At 47.3% G+C, this 24,186-nt stretch overlaps 10 protein-coding genes across 10 annotated transcripts; 2 read left to right on the top strand and 8 right to left on the bottom strand.

Annotated features, from left to right (window-relative positions):
* Window positions 1-168: 168 nt before the first annotated feature.
* Window positions 169-1,951, bottom strand: EDB93DRAFT_191833 (NADP-dependent oxidoreductase domain-containing protein). The gene is made up of 7 exons (XM_041455639.1): window positions 1,455-1,951; window positions 1,148-1,396; window positions 969-1,094; window positions 833-920; window positions 585-775; window positions 492-527; window positions 169-439 (listed from the first exon to the last, which is right to left on the bottom strand). Exons 1-7 carry the CDS (start codon window positions 1,513-1,515, stop codon window positions 306-308), a joined length of 885 nt encoding a protein of 294 aa, XP_041309795.1. The 5' UTR covers window positions 1,516-1,951; the 3' UTR covers window positions 169-305.
* A 284-nt stretch (window positions 1,952-2,235) lies between these two features.
* Window positions 2,236-3,935, bottom strand: EDB93DRAFT_1081670 (uncharacterized protein; the record flags this gene model as incomplete). The annotated part of the gene is made up of 5 exons (XM_041445639.1): window positions 2,236-2,822; window positions 2,877-3,141; window positions 3,189-3,217; window positions 3,273-3,807; window positions 3,867-3,935. 5 exons carry the CDS (start codon window positions 3,933-3,935, stop codon window positions 2,236-2,238), a joined length of 1,485 nt encoding a protein of 494 aa, XP_041309794.1.
* A 1,570-nt stretch (window positions 3,936-5,505) lies between these two features.
* Window positions 5,506-7,514, bottom strand: EDB93DRAFT_1133479 (TFIIE alpha subunit-domain-containing protein). Its single transcript, XM_041449039.1, has 7 exons — window positions 7,265-7,514; window positions 7,086-7,181; window positions 6,891-7,032; window positions 6,589-6,830; window positions 6,111-6,535; window positions 5,777-6,055; window positions 5,506-5,715 (listed from the first exon to the last, which is right to left on the bottom strand). Exons 1-7 carry the CDS (start codon window positions 7,375-7,377, stop codon window positions 5,609-5,611), a joined length of 1,404 nt encoding a protein of 467 aa, XP_041309793.1. The 5' UTR covers window positions 7,378-7,514; the 3' UTR covers window positions 5,506-5,608.
* Window positions 7,515-8,715: 1,201 nt separating this feature from the next.
* EDB93DRAFT_1102390 (uncharacterized protein) lies at window positions 8,716-9,763 on the top strand (the record flags this gene model as incomplete). The annotated part of the gene is made up of 6 exons (XM_041447200.1): window positions 8,716-8,757; window positions 9,172-9,211; window positions 9,268-9,368; window positions 9,432-9,547; window positions 9,584-9,602; window positions 9,644-9,763. 6 exons carry the CDS (start codon window positions 8,716-8,718, stop codon window positions 9,761-9,763), a joined length of 438 nt encoding a protein of 145 aa, XP_041309792.1.
* A 1,464-nt stretch (window positions 9,764-11,227) lies between these two features.
* Window positions 11,228-11,553, bottom strand: EDB93DRAFT_1133450 (uncharacterized protein). The gene has a single exon (XM_041449038.1). The coding sequence runs from the start codon at window positions 11,513-11,515 to the stop codon at window positions 11,288-11,290; it is 228 nt and encodes a 75-aa protein (XP_041309791.1). The 5' UTR covers window positions 11,516-11,553; the 3' UTR covers window positions 11,228-11,287.
* Window positions 11,554-13,323: 1,770 nt separating this feature from the next.
* On the top strand, window positions 13,324-14,751 carry EDB93DRAFT_1239597 (uncharacterized protein; the record flags this gene model as incomplete). The annotated part of the gene is made up of 10 exons (XM_041451659.1): window positions 13,324-13,369; window positions 13,420-13,601; window positions 13,669-13,784; window positions 13,846-13,907; window positions 13,963-14,025; window positions 14,083-14,107; window positions 14,160-14,389; window positions 14,444-14,493; window positions 14,549-14,563; window positions 14,623-14,751. 10 exons carry the CDS (start codon window positions 13,324-13,326, stop codon window positions 14,749-14,751), a joined length of 918 nt encoding a protein of 305 aa, XP_041309790.1.
* A 624-nt stretch (window positions 14,752-15,375) lies between these two features.
* Window positions 15,376-17,006, bottom strand: EDB93DRAFT_191166 (uncharacterized protein). Its single transcript, XM_041455635.1, has 2 exons — window positions 16,477-17,006; window positions 15,376-16,424 (listed from the first exon to the last, which is right to left on the bottom strand). Exons 1-2 carry the CDS (start codon window positions 16,741-16,743, stop codon window positions 15,447-15,449), a joined length of 1,245 nt encoding a protein of 414 aa, XP_041309789.1. The 5' UTR covers window positions 16,744-17,006; the 3' UTR covers window positions 15,376-15,446.
* Window positions 17,007-18,530: 1,524 nt separating this feature from the next.
* Window positions 18,531-20,420, bottom strand: EDB93DRAFT_1081511 (uncharacterized protein; the record flags this gene model as incomplete). The annotated part of the gene is made up of 10 exons (XM_041445625.1): window positions 18,531-18,666; window positions 18,718-18,809; window positions 18,862-19,044; window positions 19,098-19,342; window positions 19,395-19,460; window positions 19,585-19,671; window positions 19,726-19,814; window positions 19,912-19,936; window positions 20,000-20,288; window positions 20,349-20,420. Coding segments are annotated over 10 exons (1,284 nt in total), but the record flags the coding sequence as incomplete, so codon positions are not given.
* A 114-nt stretch (window positions 20,421-20,534) lies between these two features.
* Window positions 20,535-21,958, bottom strand: EDB93DRAFT_191240 (uncharacterized protein). Its single transcript, XM_041455636.1, has one exon. It carries the CDS (start codon window positions 21,599-21,601, stop codon window positions 20,573-20,575), a length of 1,029 nt encoding a protein of 342 aa, XP_041309787.1. The 5' UTR covers window positions 21,602-21,958; the 3' UTR covers window positions 20,535-20,572.
* On the bottom strand, window positions 21,942-23,725 carry EDB93DRAFT_1239596 (lariat debranching enzyme, C-terminal domain-containing protein; the record flags this gene model as incomplete). Its single annotated transcript, XM_041451658.1, has 8 exons — window positions 21,942-22,033; window positions 22,083-22,413; window positions 22,464-22,967; window positions 23,022-23,107; window positions 23,157-23,278; window positions 23,342-23,425; window positions 23,479-23,669; window positions 23,720-23,725. 8 exons carry the CDS (start codon window positions 23,723-23,725, stop codon window positions 21,942-21,944), a joined length of 1,416 nt encoding a protein of 471 aa, XP_041309786.1.
* Between the last annotated feature and the right edge of the window lie 461 nt (window positions 23,726-24,186).

The following is a 24,186-nucleotide window of genomic DNA, read 5'->3' as shown; positions in this document are numbered from 1 at the left end:
GACTGACTCAGGACTCAACGACACCTTGATAACACCGAGGTTGTACGCAGTAATGCCACCACTAACCTTAATCTCATTCATACCGGGAATGGGGATGACTGAGCATGCTTATGCAGGTGCGCAACCAATGGCAGAGACATGATCAGCGCCATTCGTTCGGATAGGATGCTCAACAGTAACGTTAGATGTAGCTGCTTAGCTCGCAAATATCGGAGTCCACAAAGAAGCAATACCTTTATTTACACAATAACTGACTAAGATCGGGGTCTAGCGGACACGTTGAATCCACCCCTACGTCTATACTTCTACTTGCAATCAGGGAATCCGAGACTGCCGAAACCTGTCCAAGAAGGATGACAAGCACGGAAATGGTGCGTTTTGTCAATGTCATGAAGCTCGCCAATTTCTTCAGGGGTCAAATCTATGATCTTCGCGTTGTCTAAAGATAATGATGAACAACAGCCGGAATCAATGAAGGAATAACACCTCACTCAAGATGCGCTCGTTGGTCACAGACTTGGGAAGCACTGTTATACCATTGAGAACCGATCGCTTCAGTAAGAATGTTTGTGAAGACTACACACCAGTGCGCATGGGCTTGTTTGCGTGGAAGGATATCAACACGTTGGCGGGTTGCACACTGTACTTGGCTGCTATTTTCGTCACAGTCTCATTTTTCAACAAGGGGGAATTATCGGATCCCAATGGAGAATAAGCTGTCAACACAATCCCGTTGTTCTGGCAGTATTCGACGACGTCATCTTGAGGACACGAACTACGTATAATAATTCACAATCAAAGCGCTCAAAAAAACCAAATTTATTCGACTTACGGGTGGAGCTCAATCTGGTTCACGGCCGGTACGACGCGGGCAACTTTCAATAAGCGTTCAAGGTACTCCACGGAGAAATTGGAGACACCTGATACACTTTTAGTTCAGAGATAGCACGCGAGTTTGGGCCACTGACCAATAGCCTTCAATTTATCTGGGTGAGCAAGGTATAGGCTTTCCATAACTTTCCAGGTGTCCAACCAGTCGTGTTCCTTATCTGCTTGGCCATCTCTTGTCATGGGAGCTGGCCAATGCATGAGCCCTGCTCAAGGAATTAATGCACTCGTCAAGATCAGTGAACATGTTCCCGCTTACAGAGGTCCAGATAAGGAGTATCAAGTTTCTCGAGCGATGCCTCAAGAGCTTTGGCAGGATGTCTCTGGTCGGGGTTATCAAGCTTTGTAGTCAAGAAGATCTGTTCCCTTGGCAGACCAGACGCCTTGATCCCCTGTCCTACTTCTGTTTCATTCTGGTATCCAGCGGCAGTGTCAATATGCTTGTATCCGTTCTTCAAGGCGAATTCAACAGCATGTTCGACTTGGCCGGGCTTGGACTTCCATGTGCCTACATTCGAAAACGGGGTCAACGTTCAGTAGATGATTTCCCTTTCAGCTATGCTTACCAAGGCCGACCGTGGGCATGACTGCTCCAGTGTTGAGTGTGACCGATGTTGTTGCAGGCATGCTGATACCACTATACAAGAATTAATTGACAGGTTTATGTGGTCTCGCACGTCCTAGCTTTATAGCCCCTCTTCAGAGCTATATTTACCAAGCATTGACAATCGCGAGAGTTACGGCCTTCACCTTATGCCTTCAACGGACCACATGTGCCGGAAAGCGCATGCTTTGGCGAATGCGATGAGCTCTTCCAAGGGGCTTATCATCTCTTATCCTTGACGGTTCTACTTGCACCCGGGGGGAAACCGACAGCACATGGTAGAAGTGACGATTGTGTATTCCCTAGATTTGTTTTGAAGGCAACGATTATATTGCATTTGGGGACTTGAAAGAGAGCACGGAACACGGGGCTCCAAAACCTAGTCCGTACTGTCCTACAGAGAGTTCTCACTCTCGATGGACATAAAATTAGATATAAAAAAAAGAGGTTGAATCAGCACAACTCTTTCGATGACGTCGCGTGCGGAGATACATCGGAAAAACATGAGAATGAGCAAGCCGTAAGTTGCTTTGTAAACAATTCAACCTTCAAAGTCCTGGATCGAACCTCGTAAGTCAAACATATATTGCATAGTGACGAGCAGTCTATCCTACACAATTTTCCCTGGTGTCTCCTAGTCGGAATGTGACAATCGGCACTGTCTTGGGAACAAAAAGTGGAGCGCCAAGGTGCCCTCGGCCGTCCTGCCCTGCTCGGAGGCCGCACCGGCATGAGCGTCCCGATCACAATAACGCAATGACAGAATACCAGACCGTGACAACGAGCACCGTGAATATTCCTAGGATCCAAATCGGGGGTATTCTAGAATTGAACCAAACCCACATCCTAAGCAGAGCAATTAATGCTCCTCTGTTGTAATCCACGAGTGGTGGTTCCGCTCTGGGATTCTCGATCTGGGAGATGGCAATGTCCCTCATTCGACTGACATACCATGCAGTCCCGACGCCAGCGCCAATAAGCTTTACACTTGGTACCCATTTAGAAGGTCTGGACTCTATATCTGGTTCGCGTGCAAAAGGCTTGTCAGCCCAAGCACTAGAAGATTTGCTATTTTGTAGCTGTAATCGAAGGATCTTGGGCAGGTCGGGACAAATGACAGCACCCCTCCCGATGCCTAGCAAGTCGGCGTGCTTTGACATCAAGGCAGCTTGTAGGTGAGAATAAGAACGGAGGCCACCAGTCAGCAGAATGAGTGGGACGGAAGACAAAGGGACAGGCGATTGGTGAAGATCCTTCATGACTGTCCGTGAGAACTGCGCAAAGAAGGCTTGGCGGCCTAGTGTTTGAGATCCACTGCATGCCATAAAGTCTGAGCAAAAGATCAGGTGAGACTGAGGAACATTCTCCTTATACGCCCCCGTACCAGGATTTTCGTAATCGCCGCCACTAATCTCGATAAAGTCAATCATACCCCAACTTGCAATGGTGCGAATGTGATCCAGGACACGCTGTTCGCCTTCCTGAAATACTTCTTCGGCACTTCCAGAAGGTATATAGTCAGCCGAGTTGATTTTGATTCCGATTATGAAAGTGGTTGGCACCACCTTGCGCATAGCTTGAACTATCTCGGACAGCATGCGAGTGACGTTTTGCGGTGCTACTGAATATTTGTCCGTCCGGATATTACTCTGAAATGTAAGTATAGTTGACTTTTGGAAGTACACGGTGACCATACCTTAGGGTTCATGAATTGTGCAAGCAAATCTGTAAATGACTCCAGTTCAACCCAAATATCAACACAAATATCACATTGACTCACATCCATGGGCAGCATGAAGCTGGATTCCATCGAAGCCTGATCTGTATGCCAAGAGAGCACCTCGCACGAAACTGGATTGTACGTTGAGAATGTCATGTGTGGTCATCTCCGTAGGAACTTGAAACAGCGCATGAAACATCAAGTCAGAGATTGCGCCCCTTCCATAATTTTCATCGTGTCCTGCCCCAACACGAATAGGACTGGGAGCCAGTGGTGGAACAAAAAGCGGCCGACCGCCAAGAAAATTCGATGATTGGCGTCCAGCGTGCGATAGCTGCATGATAGCTAGGGGGCGCGTGCCATCAACGGCTCCGTGAATGACTTGCGCCAACCTCCTGAAGGGTTTGATGTCCTCTACATCGAGTATGGGTGGCACAACCATATCACGGCCCAAGGTCAAATGCTGAGGTGAGACGGGGACATTTCCAGTTATAATCATTCCCCATCCATGCTTTGCCCATTCTGAGTACAAGCCATAGTGAAAATCGTTTGGCGGACCACCAGAAAAATTTGCCATGTGCTCGTACATAGCTGTCTGCGACAACAACACTGTTTTAAGGAAATGTCTTCGGATTATGTAGACGGAAACGCTACCTTGACCAGCCTGTTCTCAATACTACGACCACAAGGTAAATCAACTGAATTGAAAATGCCACAGTCCATGGTTGACTAGTTTCTGGCGTGCTCTGATATGGCGCGTTTTCCTCGAGATTGTCGCGGAGAGGTCGCAGGTCGCTGTAGACTAAGGCTCCGTTAGAAACCTCTGAATTTTTGACACAACCGCCTGTGACTCCCACATAAGTCTTGTAATTAGAGGTAGATGTTGGTCGCCAGGGCGCCTCTAAGTCCAGGTAGATACAGCAATGTAGCGCTCGGATGGGTATTTATCGTGGGTATTAGCAATAGTCAAGACCTCGCCAACGTTCCGGCATATGTACTGGCCCAGCCCGTGCTTTGTTTGGTCATCTTTATTCACCTGTTTCCCTCTGAATCATTATTTGTCGCCTCAGCTGCAACTCTTGTTCCTCCGGTGTTGCTCGTGATCTCATATTATGAGCTTGCACAGGATGGAGTGTCTGTGTTTTGCGTTTTTGGGGAGCGTCTTCCTGCGTAACAAATGCACACGCTGGAAAAGTGCCAACACATGCTAGCCGGGATGATCGAGTCGACAGGACCTGTACCCTGTACAGGGATATATCCGTTAATTTATCCAAGCATTATCATGAGATAAGGTCGACCCTGCACAGCTGGCTGCCGCCAACGTTTTGACCTGTCTCCGCTACGTTTCGCTGTCAGGTCAATGTCCTTCTGATGATTTCAAGGGGCTTTCCAATCGCTGGGTTTCGTATGATATTGGATCTTTGGAACTACCTCTTTGTTTGATCGTGAGTACATCATCCTAGGGCCCTATTTCCCGGTCGTGACTAATATTCAGTACGATACTGTCAGGATAGCGGCAGAGTGCCTATCTTCCGCAGGGTCCGACATTCAAGCTCTGGGTTTTGCCAGAAATAATGATACCATCCACTTGGATTTCGTAACCGCCCGACCACCCATCCTACGTAGTTACCCGAAATAATGCAGGTAAACCAGAAAAATACCCTCACCGCTGTAGCGTTGACTATCCGGCCCATGTATTACCGCTATGATTGTTTTGGATCTGCCATGTATATTCGCTAAAGTAGCAGGTGCTATTGGCGCATATTGGAATTTTGCTCCATTCCCAATCCCTAGTGGGGCGGGTATCTTTCCCCGGATGGTCTCGGTCACATTGGCCTCCTCAAGATCGACCGAAGCCTCGCCATCGGTGGCAGTTTAAAATCAGGACCTGACACGTTACATGACTTGCAATATAGCAAATGCTGCGTTCTCCGATGAGCTCGACGTACAAAATGACTTCTGGAATACTCGTTGGCAGCCTTCCTACATTCTTCCAGGCGAGATCGGCAAGGAGAATGTGCCTCTGTTAGCCTCTCGTGGTTCCAAACGTGCTGGAGCACAAGCAGGCCTATCCCATCCATCAATTAAGGCTCGAACGACCATTCTGACCGCTCTTGTTGTACTTGGTGTTTGATTGCTTACTTTACGTACCTATTCCAGTCGCATACGAGTCATTTTCATGCACACTGCAGCTGCCTGTTTTTGCTTTGCGATAGTTGAATTGATTCATTTTAACTTACATACTGAAGTAAGGCCGTATCATAGGAAATCTTCTTTACTCGAACGCCGACAGTACACGAGAATGCATTTATTATTATCTTGAATCAGTACAACAATTATAATGTGTTTCCTTTTGTCGACCACGGCAAACCAAGGGTAGCTGAAATAAATTAGGTCTACAACCGCGACTGCAAAACCTCGTAGTAAGTGGTATACTCGTCTGGTGTCATAAGTTCGGTATCTTCATCAGTGACCTCCGAAAATAGTTTCGAGACACCATTAACTGCGAAAGCGGCACAACGATGAGGATACTACAATCCCCGATATGGAGAACGAAAACCCACCTAATACAAGGGTATCATCCGCCCCGTTTACATCCATCGTTGAATCGGTAATGTCTGGTTCTAGTTGTGGGACATCAGTTTTGGGCAACTTCGTCGCTGCAGTACCCTCATCCTCTTTTGATCGGGACCGCTTCCTGTAATCATTTAGGGAATCTAGATATTGCACAGAAGGTTTTTGTTCGTCCTCTTCAAACTCTTCGCTTCCGAGGCCAGATCTGGGCGTGTTCTGAGAGGAAACTGCGTTAGAGGCTGCCAACGAGGCATAGTACTGATCGTAATCTGTGTACAGTTAGATCACCACAACGATACAGAATTTACATCGCAAAAGACGTACAATCCATCTCTTGGTTGATTTCTGGTTTCACATCTTCCGTCATCGCTGTCAGCTGAAGTGGGCGTGATAGAGTGCCGATAGTTCCAAGCCCTTTGAGAGAGTCGTCGCTGGATACTGGCAGACCTTCGCCTTCTCTCGCCATGGCACGCGCACTCTCCTGCATGCCGAGAGCCGTCAAATCTCCGGTGATAGTACTCTTTAAATGCCATGCTGGCAGGGCGTTTTGCTGCCGCTTTGCCGCTGCCTCGGCATCTCGTTCCTGCCGTCTGGTCGCTTCGTCCTTGTCCATTGACATGACTATACCAACACCGTCTTCTTGTCTCCCACCAGGTCCAGAGCCTGCTATTTTCAAACCTGACACCTGGCCAGTCTTTTGCTTTTCGACATCACCAACATTATTTTTGACCCATGTGGGAACGTCGAGCCTACAATATACTGCGTCAGGAAAGATATACGTCTGATGTATTGAGATACGCACGCCGGAAGAACCATAGACTCTGTTTTTCTCAAACCTTCGACAACAAACCGCATCTGGTGGTTGAACCTCTGCATTCGGTCCTGACTCCCCCTGACGTTCTCCGCATTCTCATTCTCCACAACTTCTGCGTGACAGTCCTCGCACACAAATATTCCTCTCGAAAAATCCATCAGTTTGTCGACTTCTAACGTTGTGTACGACTTGCTGCACTGCGGACATATATAGCCTTTGTTGTCAAGCTCCTTTAAACAGTGCCACTTGCTTTAGTGCATGACGGGAAAAACGAGCCTAGATAGACTGACATTACGAAGACCCGAGTCTATAATTCTCCGCATTTCTGCAATGCGCCACTTAACGACATCGCAAAAGTGTTTGTAGTCGATGTAGTAGTACTGTCTTCCGACAGACCTCTGAGCCCCCTCCTTGAGCTCGTTTTGGCGGTATCTTCGGAGTAAAATCAGATACAACTGCAGAGAGACAATCGCGACTACACCTACACTTGCACTAGGCGGTCGTTTCCTAAAACAGCCATGAGTTTATTCAATTCTTTCGCCTGAAGGCCCATCCGCCCGGCCAAGTCGTCATCCTTGAGACTGGTGCCAAATTAGTGGTCATGGGTATATATCGTAGTTGAAAGGTTAACAGGCTCTGTCTCATCCACATTCTAGATACTTACACCGGATGACGCGCTAGCTGGTCCATGATAATGGTGAACTTTGGTTCGTAGAATCCTCGGGAGACGTGTTGGACGAGAAGACGCAACGCCTCTTGGTCTTCTTTGGTCGCCATAGTGCCGTTTGAGTCCTCTTGAGTCTGCGACCGCGAGCGAGTGGAAAAGGCTGACTCAAGAGCTCAAACAACTGCTTAATAAGCGTGAGGGTGAGGTATGTGAGTGGCTATTGTTTGGTTATTGTCATCACCATCCACGTTCACGTCTTACTAGTGCAATTCGAATCTCCGAGTATTTGGTGGGATAGGTGAAGCTGGCTGATAATTATACAGGATAAATTATCAACCTATTATGTGCATCGAGCCTCCAATTAATGATCGAAGCTGCCACCACGACGGTCAGGCTCCAAGGCTAAGAGCCTAAGTGCACGTTCCTTTTCGCACTGTCGCTTCTCACTTCTCTCAGATCTTTCATTTGCCCATCCACTCTGTTGAATTTGTGCGAACGAGTCACTACCATTGGTCCACCCTTGAGTGAGAATGTTGCATCCACGAATAATCGTCGGCCTCCATAACCACTTTCGTTATCACCTTGTTTGTACTGCAGTCGCTTTGTGAACACTCTTTATGCGCTTTCTCTCCCACACGCCCTCGCACGTTTTACACCACGCGTAAGCCGCGTGCCTGCACCATCAATGTAGCGTGCTATATTTTGGTTGTGAGTGCTAGCACATCTAGTAATGATACTATCTTTCGGTCGTTGGCGTACCAAACACAACAAAACACAGTCACAGACTCGGCGAGGATCGCGAGGTCTGCACGTAAGATTATAACAACATTGGTAGCAGAAGCACTTCTGTTTCCACACAGGCATGCGCGTGGCATCTGTTATACATAGGTTCTGCCTAAACTTTCGTCCTACAGACTAATCGAACCATCAGCATTCTTGAAAACCGCCCCCCATGGCTGAGGGGAGCTCTCAAGCTCGACTTGCTGCATGGAAAAGGAAAGGCTGCGTGCCTATCCTTGCAAGTGAATGAGTCAGGTATCACCAACTCAGCGATTGAGCAGGGGACAGGTTCTGCCGAATCCAGGATCACACGCAAGGCATGCCCGTGTGCCAAATGTCTGTCAGTCGGGGGCTCTAACAGAGCCTGTTCAACCTAGTAAGTCTAGTGTCTAATTTTGTATTGATCGAATGCTGCTGATCAAGAAATGGACAGAGCCAATATCGAGTTCAAGTAGACATGAATGGAATATAACCCACAATTATGGGACGTGATATCATACATGAACGGATATTGATATCGTCGATGTTCCAGCGCCATGGATCGCAGACTCAAAAGTCGATGGTTAATATTCTAGAATCTCCACATTCGCGTCAGCATTTAGACTCCAACGGTGCGACAAACTCGTAGTGGCAGTATGCTGATGCATCAACAAGACTGATACCGGGCCATGTATGAACTCACGATTCACAATAATGGTGACAATGTAACTGTAGGTTATATTCCATTCACTGGACAGGACAAGCCAAACAAAAAACGATACGCACGACTGCATACCTTATCAATCAAGCGACTAATCAACCATGCAAAACGCATGATTTCTAGCCGAATGGATTTGATTTATGACCGACTCATGGGGCTCTGCTAACACCAAGAGTACCAAGTACGCAAACGCTTTATCATTCGACATATCTTCTCCAACTCGATATCGACTCTACCCATTTCTCACCCAGCACCGGGCTATGCGTCGTTCGATCAACGACGGCACTCATGTGACACTGCCAGTGACAGTAAACACTTGACTCACCGGCCCGGGTGGAACCATCTTCTGGCAAGTCTTGCCATTGCAGTACAATGATTTCTTTGGACAGCAGTCCTTGACATTTTGGCTGAATTACTTTCACAGATGCCGAATACAATTGGAAAGAACGATCGAGTTCCTTCCCGTAAGTAGGGTTTCTGCGCTAGTAGTTCATTCCTGGCTGATTTTCGCTTATTCAAGTTCTTGATGATCTTATCAAGTTGACTATCGAGTATTTCGTGGCGAAGGGGTACAGTAACACCGAAATCGTTTCTCGCCTACGCAAACACTATGATGCTGATGTATACAATGCTTCGTGAGTTCTGTTATTTTCTAGCTGAAAGCATGCTTAATACATAACCTAGGATTTACCTCTTGAAAAAGCGGCACTCTTAGTGGGGACTGAAGTCCGCTTGTGGGCAAGCCCATGCCACCACAAGTCCTGCAATCGAGCGAGTGCGAGCACGCTTCCAAAAGCAGGGTTCGCATGACATGAGGCGAACCCTCATACACGAAGAAAATATCACTGTGTCAAGGTGTGTTTTCTTTATTTGAATTTCTGCAATGACACGTGTAGCAAAGAAAGTTGATTCTTCGCTACATGAATGCTCACCATCAGGAAGATGTTCAAGCTCGCAAGAGTCTACGCCTGAAGAGGAGTGTCTACTGGACCGCGAGTGTCAATGATGTTTGGTAACAGATGCCGCCGAAGTAAGTGTAACAATGACGGTGAGAAAAGAGAAACGTGTTGTTTAGTTTGTGACAGTATGAACAACTGAGATCTCTTTGAGATGGGTTGAACGGTAGGAAGATGACTTGCTTTTATACTACCACAACAATTGATTTTCAGTGTTGTAGAGTTGGCAGAACAGGCGTGTCTTACGTGCAGCGGTGTGATTCTGAGCAGCGTTGTTCAGGCAGAATGTATGACGCTGGATCTGCTTCAACGATTTTGCGCACACAGACACGGACGATACACATACACAATCACTCGTTCACATACACACCTTACCCTAGGGGCTGGGTGCGCACGGCACGTAGGGAATACGTTCAAGAATCAAGATTAAAACAACTCTGGTAGCAGAAGCACTTTCGTTTCCAAATGGGTATGTGCGTGGCATCTGAGTGTGCACCACTAAAATGCAAATACAAAGTACGGTCACAGTCGAACGTCGAGGTCTGCACGACACGTAGGGAATACGTTCAAGATTAAAACAACATTGGTAGCAGAAGTGCTTCTGTTTTCACATGGGCATGTACGTGGCATCTGTTCTTCTATGTTATACATAGGTTCTGCCTAAACTCTTGTCGTGCAGACTGATCGAACTACCAACGTTCTTGAAAATAGCCCCTATGACTGAGGGGAGCTCTCAAGCTCGAAGTGCTAGATGGCAAAAGAGAGGCTGCGTGGCACAAATATCCTGACATAAGGACCTAGGTGCGTGCCTTTGTTTGTCGAGTTTTATAAGCAAATGAGTCAAGGATCACCAACTCAGCGATTATGGAGGGGACGGTTCTGCCTAATCCAGGATCACACGCAAGGCATGCCCGTGTGCCAAATGTCAGTCAGTCGGAGGCTCTAACTGAGTCTGCTCAACCTAGTGAGTCGAGTGTTCACTTTCGCATCAGCAAGTTGTGGTTTTTTGCATCGGCGATGTTATTGATCGAACGATATATAGGATGCTGCTGATCAAGAAATAGGTAGAGCCAATATAGACATGAATAAAATATAACCCACATTCTCACAATTATGGGACGTGAGATCATACATCATCGGATACCGATCTCGCTGATGTTCTAGCGCTATGGAAAGCAGACTCAAAAGTCGATGGTTGGTATTTCAATCTCCACCGTCGCATCAACATTTACACTCCAACGGTACGACAAACTCGGTATGATAGATATTCCAGTGACACCATGCTGATGCATCAACGAGACTGACATCGGGCCATGTATGATCCCACGATTCATAATAATGGTGACAATGTAACGGTAGGTTATACTGGATTCAATTGACAGGACAAGCCAGACACAAAAACGGTACGAACGACTACTTGCCTTATCAATCAAGCGACTAATCAACCAAGATTTTTAGCCGACACAGATTTGATTTATGACCGACTCATGGGGCTCTATTCACACCAAGAGTACAAAGTACGCAAACGCTTCATTCATCCGACATATCTTCTTCAACTCGATATTGACTCTAACCATTTCTCACTCAGCACCGGCCTACGCGTCGCTCGATCAACGACGGCACCAATGTGATAGTAGACACTTGACTCACCGGTGGGAGTGTCTTGCGGCAACTGTTGTTATTGCAGTACAACGACTGGTTTGGACAGCAGTCATTGACTGTTTTGCAACTTCCGTTCAGTCCAGAACATGCACTGACGGACATAATAGATGCCGCAAAAGCAACGATGACGGCGAGAAAGGAAAAATGCATTGTTTGTGTGAGGTGGTATGAACTGCTGTCTCTTTGAGATGGGGTGGACGGTAAGAAGACGACTTGCTTTTATACTGTCGCGACAGTTGATTGTTAATGCCGTGGACCTCTCAGAACAGGCTGAAATGTCTTGCGTGTGATCCTGGAATGTAGTTGCTAAACAGAACCTCCGCTCTATTTATTTCACTCATTTCATAATGCTTTGAGTGGTGGCTCCTGATAAGACACTCAAGTCACATAGCCCCATACACGGGGGCACATCGGTAAATTGGTGCATGTAAAATCTAAACACTATAATCAGACCTCAGACCCAGATGACAGACTGAGAAAAGAAAATATCTAGGAGAGTCCAGACATATGATAGCTGGTATTCCAAACGTTAACGTTTAAGCTCCGCATCGGCGTCGGCATCAAAGCCCCAACTGTGCGAAAAACTCGATCCAATTCAGTGACAGCATGCTACACTTCTTGGTACAACATTGCGACAAATTGGTGTGCGTAGAATTCGGTAGGGATCCGCACGGGTAAACCCGTACCTGTACCCAACAGCCATCAGTACTTAGCGCACATGCCCAGCACACGTCAGCAAATGCTGACATGGCCTGAATATGTGCGAATGGCACCCGAAGGCGCCAGAATGGGAGAAGGAGTGGCAGTGGGAGGTGGGCCAAGGGGTCGGATTGTGAATGAGGAGTGGTGCAGGGTGCAGGGTGCCTCGAATGAGATGTCAAGGTCGAGGTATGGGAGGGACACTGCGCACTGTGCGCATGAGTGGGAAGGATAGATCTACAAAATATTAGTATATAAATCACTCACCAAAAACTTCTGTTAGAATGAAAGGAGACACTTACTTAAAAATCAATTATTATGATGAATTGGACTGAACCAGACTTCGGCAGCACTAGCACTGCCACTGAGTCCTGTATTATTTTTGAAATTTCTTTCGAGTTTATATTTATTTATGTTTGCAGTGCAATGATATCAGCTCCAAGTATATACTCATATGCATATGTCTGGACTCTGATGTATGCTACCGACTCAGCGTTACTAGTAAACGACCTTGATGTCCATGCACGCAAAACGCTTCACAACCCTTTCCTGTCCAAAGCAGGATTGTCGTGTGCTATTATAGTGCAATCCAGAAGTAGTTGCCGTCGAGCCCTTGCTGCCTCATCAGAGTAACTCTGTTAACATCAGCAGTCTATCCGACTCTATCTAGGCACCATCCAGAGAACCCGCGCGAAATTGGGCGCGGTGGGGGGATACTCGATATGGACAAGCTTTGAACATGCATTAATCTTTTCGGTGTGCGCTGTAGCCAACGACATCCTAGCTATTTGTGTTCTGACTCATGACAGATTCGGATGGTTCTGATCTGAAATTCGCCCTAGCAGACGTCACTGGTGGTGAGGGAAGGCCGGTTTTATTTTTACCCCAACGGATCATATATACTTTACTGAGTTCTTAGGTGGTAAGATCCGGATAATTCTGTAGAGTCCGACTCGGATGCCGTTTCTCTCTCGGATCTGCGCGAACAGCTCTGCTAGGTGGACGATGGCCCCATTCGTAGCGCCACCGGTGGCCGCTTAAGCGCTTATACCTGACATCACTCAACTCGCCATTGGATACATTACATCGCAAGGACCTTACTGGCACTCCAATTGCCAGATAGGAGGTGAATACACTTCGCCTAACGGAGTGTCACAACAGGGCATAAACAATCTGAGAATGGCTACTTAAGACGTCTAGGTGCGGGGTAGAATAACACATCCCCCGTTCTCTCCTTCACTCATACCTTAGCAATGTCAATGTCACCTCGTATAGTTGCGGTGTTTGGAGCCACCGGAACTCAAGGCATGTTGGCGTTGTTCATGCTCGAATTTCTGGCTAATCAGAACCTTCAGGCTCGTCCATCGTACAAGCCCTGCTAGCGGATGGTACATTCGTACCGCGTGCAATCACCCGAAACTGCACTTCGGAGAAAGCGTTGAAACTGAAGGCTCTTGGTGCCGAGGTAGTGCAAGCAGATCTATGGGACGTCGACTCGTTGAAGCAAGCCCTGTCCGGTGTTGAGGCCGTCTATGGGGTATGACACGTTTGCGCCGTTTGCCTTTGAAGACCTTGACTTATCACTTCCTGTTTTATTTCAACAGGTCACCGACTATTATGATCCCAAGAACTTCGCTCAAGGCCACAACAGCGAAATGCTACTTGGGAAGAATCTCGTCGACGCTGCTCAAGCAATGGATATCAAGTACTTTATTTGGAGGTAAATTTGGCTGTTCCCTCTCGCGACTTGCGACTTTAACCTCAATGCGTACCTTTCGCAGTTCTCTTCCGCATGGTACAAGGGTGTCTAACGGGAAGTATCCAAATGTTTACCACTTTGACAGTGGGTCGTCGTCGTTTGTCCAGCACATGCCATTGGCTAATTATAAGCTTGTCAGACAAAGCGAACGTAGACGACTATCTCCGAGACTCTGGCATACCCCATTCTATCCTGTACACCGGTAAGCATTTTTATTTTATTTCGAGCGTCTTTCCAGTAGCTGATACCATCATTCAAGGCTGGTTTACAGAGAATCTCTGGAAGTAAGACTTCCCGCGATAAAGCCTGCGCATAGCTGATGCAAACTTTTTGCAGCTACAATACTCTTGCGCCTGTGCCGGATTCCGATCGCCTTGAGTTAACTGTGGCGAGATATGACCCTCAATCTCCTCAATACTTTACATGGGTTGAGGGGGACCTCGGCCAGTGCGCATTGGCGCTTCTCAAACACTATCAAGATCCTGAATCAGAAGTTCTCTCCCGAACCTTCTATGCCGTCAGCGCAAAGATGAACTACACTCAATTTGCATCCGTCCTCGAGCAGGGTATGTGATCAATACGCAAGAATTTTGTTGATCTAATCTTCTTGCTACCATCAGCACTGGGGAAGCCAGTACGTTTTGTCTCCTGCCAGACTACTGGAATGCAGGTTCGCAAACCATTTTATTTATCTGATGTAGTCCACGTACTCATATGTTGCGCAGGAAATGGACGACATGGTCGGTATTGTTCGGTATGATGGAAATCTTGATGCTGATGATATTTTTATTTTTCAAAGTATGATTTCCAGTCCGAGTTCGGACTATACCCAGAAACTGCTATCCCTGATCCCCGATTGGTCAACTTGGGAGTGAAGTTCCATACTATGGAGGAATTTTCGCAGGAAATTAAAGGTAGGTATGCTTGAATCCCATTTCGAACAATTATATCTGCACTCCTTGTCGATTCGTTTTTTATCATTAATCACGCAATATTACTTAGTACAGTCAAATGCACTTGTGACATATGAGTCTTTGCGCTGATTGATCATGCACACAAGTTTCCTTGTATCCGAACAGTCCGAGTCGAATGAGCGCAGTGGTGTAGATCTCATGCGGCACAAGGTACCCATTGCGGCCGACTTGACGTCCGGTTAGACGTCTAATGTTGGCTTGATCAAAAGCAGTCTGTTTAGCTCCGGATTCCACATGGCACACTTTTATGCGCGTTAGCCAGATAAATATATGTCTGACGACCATTTCTCCGTGCGGCGGCCAGCCACGTTGTCACATATGAATGACTTGGCAAAACAGGCGTATATGTCGATGCCCAAGGGTGACTATGTCATTCCGGATCCAAGTTGTGGACTATCTCAAGCATACGCGAATGATAGTATCAACCATTGGCGACGATGATGTTCCCCTCTGGAATTCGTTATGCATAAGCCTAATCTATTCGTGTGTCCAAAATACCCTGAAATAGAAATGAAGGTCATACTAACACTACACTATCACAAAAGTCGCGAGTGACTTGAGCAACTTACATGAATCATGATGTATATACACTGCATAAGTAAAAATGCCATTAAAAATGTCTTGAATCAAAATATTCCCTGAAGAGATCCTACCGCATTCCAGAGACGCGTTCAGGCTCATATGCACGACATCCAACGACTTCCAGAAACCTGATACGCTCTGCCTCCCGACGGCACACAAGACTGTTGCCAGTACCCATACACTTTCCTTCAGCACAACCGCCTGAGGTGTGCACTGCAAATCCTATACTTGCTCCAAGGGCTCGCGAGGGATCTGCGAGACACCCGTGGACAGTATCTCGCCGTAGAGGTGGTAGAAGCGGCGGGAGAGTCGAAGAGTCGGCAGCATATTCATAGATACGGGTGCGTTGGGCACAAGATAATGAAGGAGCGAGGACCGCAAGGATGCAGAGGCGCAGCTCCATAGGAAGATTGTAAAATGGAAACGACTCGCTGGCCGAGCCACTGGTAGGATGTTGGTCGGCGGATGAAAGAGGAGCCTTGGACCGAAGAATGAGCCGGGAGTACTTTAGAAGACTTAATGCCTCCATCTCTACTTGTCTTTTCCAATAAGCGTTTCGCCGGTGAAGCACCCTGTGAAGAGCACGTTCTGCATCCTTCCATGACATCTCCGTATCAGAGGATGGCAAACGGTCTGATTGTTGAATAGGAGAGTTGTCATTTTGAATTTCTGTACTTGCTAGGTCGTTCGCGTACATCTCCACGTTCATGAGTGACCAGTTACCCGTTTCAATGGCGTGAACAACTTCCCATACGCCTTTGATTCCTAGGTTGTTGCCACTGCATTTAAGAGTGTTGAGGGAATAAGCTCCGTCGGTGTGGCCCGATGAAATCCACTGTGCGAGTCCAGATGCACAACGCGCAGATAGTCCCATGGCGTTGATATGCAACTCGCGGAGGCGGGGTGCCCTTAAATGGCGCAAGAAGGTTTCAACGATAGCATCGCCAAGTTTGTGATTTCCCGTGAGCGAAAGGAACTCCAGTTGAGAGCGATTGATTGTGGTAGCAAACCAGGCCAGAACATCAGCATCAGGTCCTATGGTGTTCTAAGACGACGTTCATGCGCCTTGCGAAACCGAAAGATGGATGATTACTCACGTTTGCGAGCCACAATGTCTTCAGTGCTACCTCATCTCCATTCACATAGTCTGCAATGTCGCGCAAACCTCTACAGCTTATACCATTATCGTTGAGATAGATCTCCGATATCGAAGTGCGGTGCCGTGAGGCTGCTGGAGACTTGAGGAAGGTAAAGAGTGCATATACACCGTCGTCTCCTAGTCGGTTACTATTTAACTTGAGCTTGGTGATTGACCGCGAGGAGTTGAGTTGAGAAATGATGGTGTGTGCGCCTGTTCTAGACATTTGAGTTTTTTTGTTCCGATGTACTTGCAGAACACGGCAGGACTCACGGACCTTGAGTACCTTCGAGAACCTCTTTAGACACTATGGTGGAGCGACTGGAGATTGAAATTGCCATCAGGGTGTGGCGGCGGTACTTGCAAGGCAGCTGCCGCCGGGGGAAAGAGAATGAAAGTATCAAGTCAACATTTTTAATATTTATTAGGGCAGCACGATTCTTTGGGCTCAGTCATACTTCCCAGGTTCGCAACAGTACTGCCGAGAGCTTGCCGACGCAGCCACGACCGTAATCCATGCTGAGAGCGCTGCTGCACTTGGCATGGCTCACATATGGCTTTATGGGGATCCCGGGCTGATAGCATTACTCATGTCCGCAGTCGAAATAGATTCACTTGGATCTCGAGCTCGCACGAGGGTCTCTAGCTGCCCTCAGTGTTACGTCCCCAAGCCGCCAGTATGACGTCACAGACCCGTCTTGTGGGTCAAGATAATCAGATAGCCTACACGAACTTCACATCTCAGCGACACGATGCGTGTGATGCGACAACCTTCCACTGTAAACTCGAACAACCGCCACGAGCTTGACGGCCCTTCACGATCTGCCATAGCTACCCTGCAGGTCAAACCCATCGAATACGTATTCCTTGGTAACTTGCGATTAACGAGTCATTGTGCTATAATTTGCGAGATGCCGTATCATTCATTACATAATGTGTCACTCAAGCCAGTCACTAAATGCAATCAAAGGCCCAACAAACAATCGGAATGCTCAAATTTCAGAAAAAAATATGTAAGGGTGAAGTAAACCTGGCTGACGACGTCAAGTGACCGACAGTGTAACTCAGGTACTGCATATACAAAGTACCTCATCAGCTTCTTAAAGTGATCGGAACTGAATAAAGATCAGTGTCACCAGGCCACCCTCAACTTTTCCCTTCACGCTCCTCTGGGGACTCTTCTATTATGTCATCGTGACCAGCTTCAGGCAGTGTTGACTGCGGAACCCCTGGTGCACGATGGAACTGATCACCAGTGGCGCTTCGAGCGTATATTCTTGGAGGTGGCATTGTGATCGGCGGAGATTGGGGATGCTCGAGTTCCCCGGGCTCTTCGACCACTGTCGTCACATCCTCACTTTCTTCTGCGCCACATGAATCTAGCAATATGGGTGTGTCAGTGTCGGTAACTGCTGCCGCATTCTGCTCGGACAGGATGGTGTCCGTGATTGGGAGAACATCGGAATGTTGTGGTGCATCGGTCGGTGTCTCAGCCACCTCCTCTGATACAGGGCTTGGTAATGTGTCAAAGTGTACGCTCAAGGGAGCACTACCAGACTCGTTGCGAACCTCCGTGGTGGACTGGTCCTGGAAATCCGTCTGGGAATCTTCCCGAATCCGTTGCAAAGAGCCTACGCCTCTAAGAACACCTGGGTTGATGCGTGAATCTGATGATAGCAACACGGAATTGCCAGCATGTGGTTGCTGATGTGCATCTACGGAAGAGGTGGGGTGACCTGGCTGAACATGAGGGATAGGGGAATTGTGGCGATTTTCATGGTTATGTGGTTCTGAATCAGGCAAAGGTGTAGTAGTGTGCATTGGAGTGTCCGCCTCGGCAAAGTGGCCAATGGGAGTACCAAGGTCAATTGCATCAGTATAGCTTAGATGGTCGCCAGTAGGGTCTATTCGACCGAGTGCCATGGCTTGCTTCCAAGCGTTAGACAGACGAGACAACAGCTCCTGGGTGATGTCTCCAAGCGACCGCCAGGTTGGCCGCCATGACCATGCTCCTCCTCCCCTGGTGAGCATGATGCTGCTTAACATCATCACCAATACGGCCAGCGTCACAGAACCGACAATGGACCTGGAAGTTATATCTCCAGCCGTCCACCAATCAATCGAGAATGCTGCAAAAAAGAATGCCATGCTAATATATGATATCAGGGCCTCTGCCTATTACATAAGGGCGCAGACTCACCCCCACAACAGCAATGCCTTTGGAAGGCTATACATTATAGCCAGCTTTTCCAGTCCGTGATTTCCGTTGTGAAGTCTTCCTAAAAAGACTGCCTGAACAAACTGCTATAAGAAATGTCCCAGTAATACGGATGAATATACTGACCGCTTCCGTGGCTGTATTTTGTCCAGAGGTTTGACCATGTGAGACAAAGAACAAGCCGAGGACTATGCTTCCCAAGCTCGTCACCAAGGACATGTAGCTTGCCATCTGAATCGCATCTCTACCACCTTTATCAACAGTGTTGATAGCGAGAAACCCAACGTTGGCATTGAGTAGGACAGTAGCCTGGCTCGACATCGATCACATGAAAGTTGATAACAGTAAAAAGGTAGACTTACCAAAAGGTTAGAGTCCTGAAGTTGCCCTTTGAATTTTAAACAGAATTCTTTCCATCGTGAATCGTATGTAACCTCATCCACAAAAATCTTGTGCAGTTCTTGAACTTGAGCCACAGGGTCAAGGAACAGAAGGGGTGCGAGAATAAACATCAACGGTGATGGTTTATATGACCAACCATGGACTGATTGTTCAAACATCAGTCTCGCACAGTCTTCACCGTGATAATTCACAAAGTGGTTATGAGCTTCAAAAATGACGTGAATTTTAGTTAGGTACATGAATGAGAGAGCACTGACTGAATGTATACATGATGCGGCCTTGAATGATAATGAACATCAGGAATATAATAGATCGAACTCGGGCTCACCAATGACAATGGCAGCGTGACCTCGTCGCATCCTCTGGGGAGAGTCAGTGGGATGGACTTTGAAAAAAAAAAAAGGGATTAGCGTATGGCGTCTGTAAAGAGGTATCAAAGTAGCGTACCCTTGATCCTGTCCACCACAGAAAGATGATCCTTGATTTCAATGACATCGAATGCTGCACAAGACTGCAGCGATGTTAAGTGGTCTGCTCATTACGACCATATGCATCAGCTCAAATTACCAGAACGAGGAGAGCACTGACCACATGTCGCATGTATCAAGAGGTCCCTGAGCTCATCGATAATGTCTTGTGTAAGCGGGCATAGGCTAGGAAATAAATCCCAATGTTTCCTGCATTGCATGTTAATTTAGTTGTATATGACCTAGAATTCTATTAGGAATGGGACGGTGAGGTAAAGATGCCATGCGAACCTTGACTGGAACATACCAATATTGCGCTTCAATGGCAAGCCCTGGTTATGAAAACAGGGACAAGCCGTCAGATCCGGATCCTCTTAGAACTATTAGTTACTCACATAAATGTGAGAAGTTCTCAACGCCTTTACATTCTGAGATAATATCCTTGGGATTGAAGTCATCCAACCAAAAGAGGCATCGGTCGCGGTGATTGGCGAAATAATAGCAACAGATGACAGAGTCGCCATCAAAGCTCTTGGGCTCAAGCACAAGGTCTACCTGCTTCATGTCGAGCGCGAGCTCCCCTCTCTTAATGGCCCGCTCCAGTTCATCCAGCAGATATTCCATGTAGTATTGGATATCTCCGCATATCTCTAGCTCACAAATATTCATATCTGTGAATGTTCTCTGCGCATTATAGTCCCAACTCAGACCGTCGGTCGTCGATAATCCATGGATTTGACGCACTTTTTCTTGGTTCACGAAATAACGGGCGCCTTCTGGATGCACAAAGGCAGTCCATCCTTGTGGCACATCCATACTTGAAATAGTTTTGAGGCGTGACAACCAAAAGTCATAAAATGACTTACTCATGCGCAGCCAATGTCATAGCACGGACGGTCATGTCGGCGACGTTGTACTTTCTTTGGGAAGGTCAGCTCTTGGATAAATGCAAGAAGGCAGACTAATGTTCACCGGAAACGGCACCTGCCATATCTCTGGACATTATCCGGAACCATAGAGCTTAGCGGCGGGCCGTCATAGACCATGACGATATCTTGGCCCGGTAGCTGCTCGTCGCTGCCGGGGGGTGCAATGTAATGTATACTGTGATCGAAACCATGATCTGACACCGGGACAGGATGGGCAGATGAATCCAATGGCATAGAAATCGTGTTCGTGGATCCGTGGTGTCCATCCATGATACTACAGACGCTAATTGGGCGAGAATGGACAGGTCCCGTGTGTGTTCGATATGCAGCTTGTCGGACTTCCGACCCAGCAATCGATCGTGTAAAGGAGCGACCCGTGCTCACTGAAACACGACTACTGGAGGCGTGTTGGTAATAAGGCGTACCAGGCACCATATGCCTCACGGATGGCGTGCGCGTTGTATTAAAAGAATGAGTATCGTCCATATATCCTCGTGGTCGTGAATGTGTTGTGGATAAAGCATGGAGGACAGAAAGGTGCGAAGGGCCTGTACTGCTGAGCTCCTGCGGTGCCCCATCCTTAGGCAATATCTTGTTTTTTACAGACCTCTCTTCCATATGCAGAGACAGGTGTGAACTCGACACAGTGCCTTGATGAAACCCATCTGTTTGAGTGGGACTAGTATGTTCCATCGTTGTTGGATTAGCGTCCAATGGAGGAATCGCTGTACCTTTTCGTAAAGGTCGTGGATGTTGTGAATGAGATCCTGTGTAAGGATCATCTGAGGGCGATGGAGGCTCCTCTCCAGCTTCCTGCCTCATTTGACCAGGCGGCAGAAGGCTCGGGCAGATGGGTGGACCCTGTCCTTTGATATCCTCTTGAGATCGCGGGAGCACTGCACTGGGAAAACGAGTAATCAATCTCCGATCACCGAGCTTCAAATGACCTGCTAAAAAGCGACGCAGTGAAGACAAGACAACGAAGAATAAAGTCGCAGAGCGACGTGCAAGTCGTGAAAGCCATTTCTTCAATATGTTGAGAATGTATGCAACATGGCCTGCAATCATGGCGAGCAGTGCAGGAGCAGGCGGGGGAAGGAAGGAAAAGAACAGCCATCATGCCACTTTATCCAACGCCACAGCCTCAAGGCGCCTATTATGCACTTGCTGTACTGGAGTTTCGAGAAAAAATGAGTAGAATTTGTCTCATGAACATGTGAATCGGAGTGGTCCGACTCCTCAGAAACGCAACCTTAGCATAGCAGTGAGAAATACTGCAGAGAAGGGACGAGGATACTGTGCAATGTGATATCAAGTGCCTGGTGAAGGAACATAAGTAATTACATGGCGTGGGAAAATAATACTAAAATGTCACAAACCCCAGTCAGCGTTCTATGGAAGAGGCTTCTTAGGACCGGTTATCCGAAGAGAAATCAATCATGTTTCGAATGTCAAGCATGTCACAAAAAGCAGCAGTCTGAGGATTAGTGTACCAAGGTGCTGCACAACCAACGTCAGTATAGGTATTTCGAGGAATTAGTACACTCACGTTGTTGATTCTTCTGAGCTCCTTCACTTCCAGGACCAGGCGCGCTCTGCACGAATGTCTGGCAATCCAGAATGGATCGGACGCCAGGCAGAGGGGCATCAGAAGAGTTTGCTTCGTTATTGTGCACATTTGACTTGACCCACTCCATCTCTTTGGCGACCATCGCGCGAGCTGTTTCTTCATCAGGATAATCTGCTTGACGCCGCCTCGTGGAGAGAAATGGGTGAAAAGCACGTGTTATTGCTAGCCATTCTGGATCGAAGATGAGCTTCGGTATGCAGCGTTGTCCAGGCATGGTAGATTCATCCGATGTGGTAGGTATATCGATAATCTATATTAGAAATTAGTGGAACCATGTCCCATCGACACAGAGTTGCATACCTCCATAAATTCTCGTTTTGGAAGGCATTTGTCCAATGCGAGGAAGTTCGTCACAGATGGCTCTGGCCGATAAGCAGCAGGAGGCAATTGTATAACTTCCTCTTCTTCCTCTTCTAGAGTTATTTCATCAGGGTTGTGGGAAGTCGTTTGCAAATTAGATTCAATTGGAAGATTCTGAGGTTCAACTGCGTCAAAGTCATCATCCGCAATTGTTATTTCATCTGGGTTTTGTGGCGGTGAAGTAGTGGACAAAGAATTAAAATTTGATCCGGTGCCGGATTGTTCATGCTGGACGGTAGCCTGAAAGCGAACATGCAAGTGCGCTGAAAACCACCATTTTGGTTTCAGTGTCTGCAGGAGCCCCATCAAAGGAGGGGAACCCAGGTTGCCCGTCTGTATATCCTGTCTGAAGAATGGTTTACGGCGAAGGAGACCCTGAGTGTCACCATATCGTTCGATATGTTGCGGCCAATCATGAGAAAGGAATATATCCGGGGAGGATAACTGTGATGCATCCGATGTGAGATGAAGAACTCGCAAGGACTAAAATTTACGGACCAAAGACAGACGGCGAATGTTGAATTCCCTGATGTGGTATATACTTCGCATGGAGCCATGATCGTAAGGCAATCTTTCGTAAAGACCTGCGTGTGTTTAATGCTGGAGTATCCGGGAACATAATTGGAGAATCACCTAGACTGAAATCATTACTTTTGAAGATTCCGGACGCGCCAGCAATACGAATACCGTTCACTTGGATACATCCGGCATGCCCGAGGAAGTATATGTTTGGTGCAAGCCACCCACCATGATACCTGTGTGAGGAAATAAGGATATAGGCAGCGCGCAGAGGCGGCAAAGCAGGCCCGAGTGCGTACAGTTCTGACATGTAATTTGACGCCTCGTGATTACCGCCTATCACAACGGTAAGCACTGGAGCAGTCTTTTCTCCCGTATAGTACCTGGAGAGAAGTGGATCAATGCATTATTGTATCAACCAGATATTGGCACGTACTTGTGGAAATCACCTAGCTGCCTATACTTCTGCGGTACAGCCATGCATTGCATGTCTCTGTGATTGCGAACAGCTTGAAAGTCCCCGCACATGAGAAGTAAATCCACAATATAGTTGTGCCTGGCCTCTAGACCACGTAGGTACTGGTAGATCGCGTCAAGCGCGCCATGGCTGCATCCCTCTACTGCAATCTATTAGAATGTCAGTAGATAATTACTATGACTGTCAAGATTCAACCAACCTTCATGGCCTGGAAGGAATTTAACGCTCCCTCCTTGAGATCGACCAAGTATTCTGAAACAACTATCTACAGGTCGGGCTCTAAGACTCACGGGCGACTAGATTAATATTACATAATGAGATGAGGTTTGTGGCTGTGCAACTGTTCAAGTTACAGTACGGTGTGAATCTAGGTGAATATGAAATACTGCAATGCTTACACCCCAGTGAAAATCAGATGAATGTTATTGCACAGAAATCAATAGAATACGAGTAAATAGCTCACATTTTGCAATTCTCATGATGTATCGGCGCAGATCAATGCATTTCAACTTGAAAAACTACAAAACTACAAAATAGCTGTAAAAATAAACCACTCACATGCAGACCCAGACCCATTCATGTTACTAACTCCTACCCACCTGCTGACAATGCCCAGTACCTGGCTAATGTAACGTGCCACCGGCGAACGAGAGTTTCGACCATGTT

The sequence above is a fragment of the Suillus bovinus genome (assembly GCF_016758785.1).
Source record: "Suillus bovinus strain UH-Sbo-P2 chromosome Unknown EDB93scaffold_14, whole genome shotgun sequence".
NCBI classification, from domain to species: domain Eukaryota; kingdom Fungi; phylum Basidiomycota; class Agaricomycetes; order Boletales; family Suillaceae; genus Suillus; species Suillus bovinus.
This window is presented reverse-complemented; position numbering and strand designations above follow the sequence as displayed.

Bases quoted from the DNA above. Each gene is read 5' to 3' on its own strand.
- EDB93DRAFT_191833 (XM_041455639.1), bottom strand. From the start codon at position 1,515: ATGCCTGCAACAACATCGGTCACACTCAACACTGGAGCAGTCATGCCC. The intron at 1,397-1,454 runs GTAAGCATAGCT...TTTCGAATGTAG, and splicing joins CATGCCCACGGTCGGCCTTG to GCACATGGAAGTCCAAGCCC. The intron at 1,095-1,147 runs GTAAGCGGGAAC...TTCCTTGAGCAG, and splicing joins TACTCCTTATCTGGACCTCT to GGCTCATGCATTGGCCAGCT.
- EDB93DRAFT_1133479 (XM_041449039.1), bottom strand. From the start codon at position 7,377: ATGGCGACCAAAGAAGACCAAGAGGCGTTGCGTCTTCTCGTCCAACAC. The intron at 6,831-6,890 runs GTCAGTCTATCT...CACTGTTTAAAG, and splicing joins TAGACTCGGGTCTTCGTAAT to GAGCTTGACAACAAAGGCTA. The intron at 6,056-6,110 runs GTACGTCTTTTG...AACTGTACACAG, and splicing joins AATCAACCAAGAGATGGATT to ATTACGATCAGTACTATGCC.
- EDB93DRAFT_1133450 (XM_041449038.1), bottom strand. From the start codon at position 11,515: ATGCATTTTTCCTTTCTCGCCGTCATCGTTGCTTTTGCGGCATCTATT.
- EDB93DRAFT_191166 (XM_041455635.1), bottom strand. From the start codon at position 16,743: ATGTCTAGAACAGGCGCACACACCATCATTTCTCAACTCAACTCCTCG. The intron at 16,425-16,476 runs GTGAGTAATCAT...ACGTCGTCTTAG, and splicing joins AGACATTGTGGCTCGCAAAC to AACACCATAGGACCTGATGC.
- EDB93DRAFT_191240 (XM_041455636.1), bottom strand. From the start codon at position 21,601: ATGATTGCAGGCCATGTTGCATACATTCTCAACATATTGAAGAAATGG.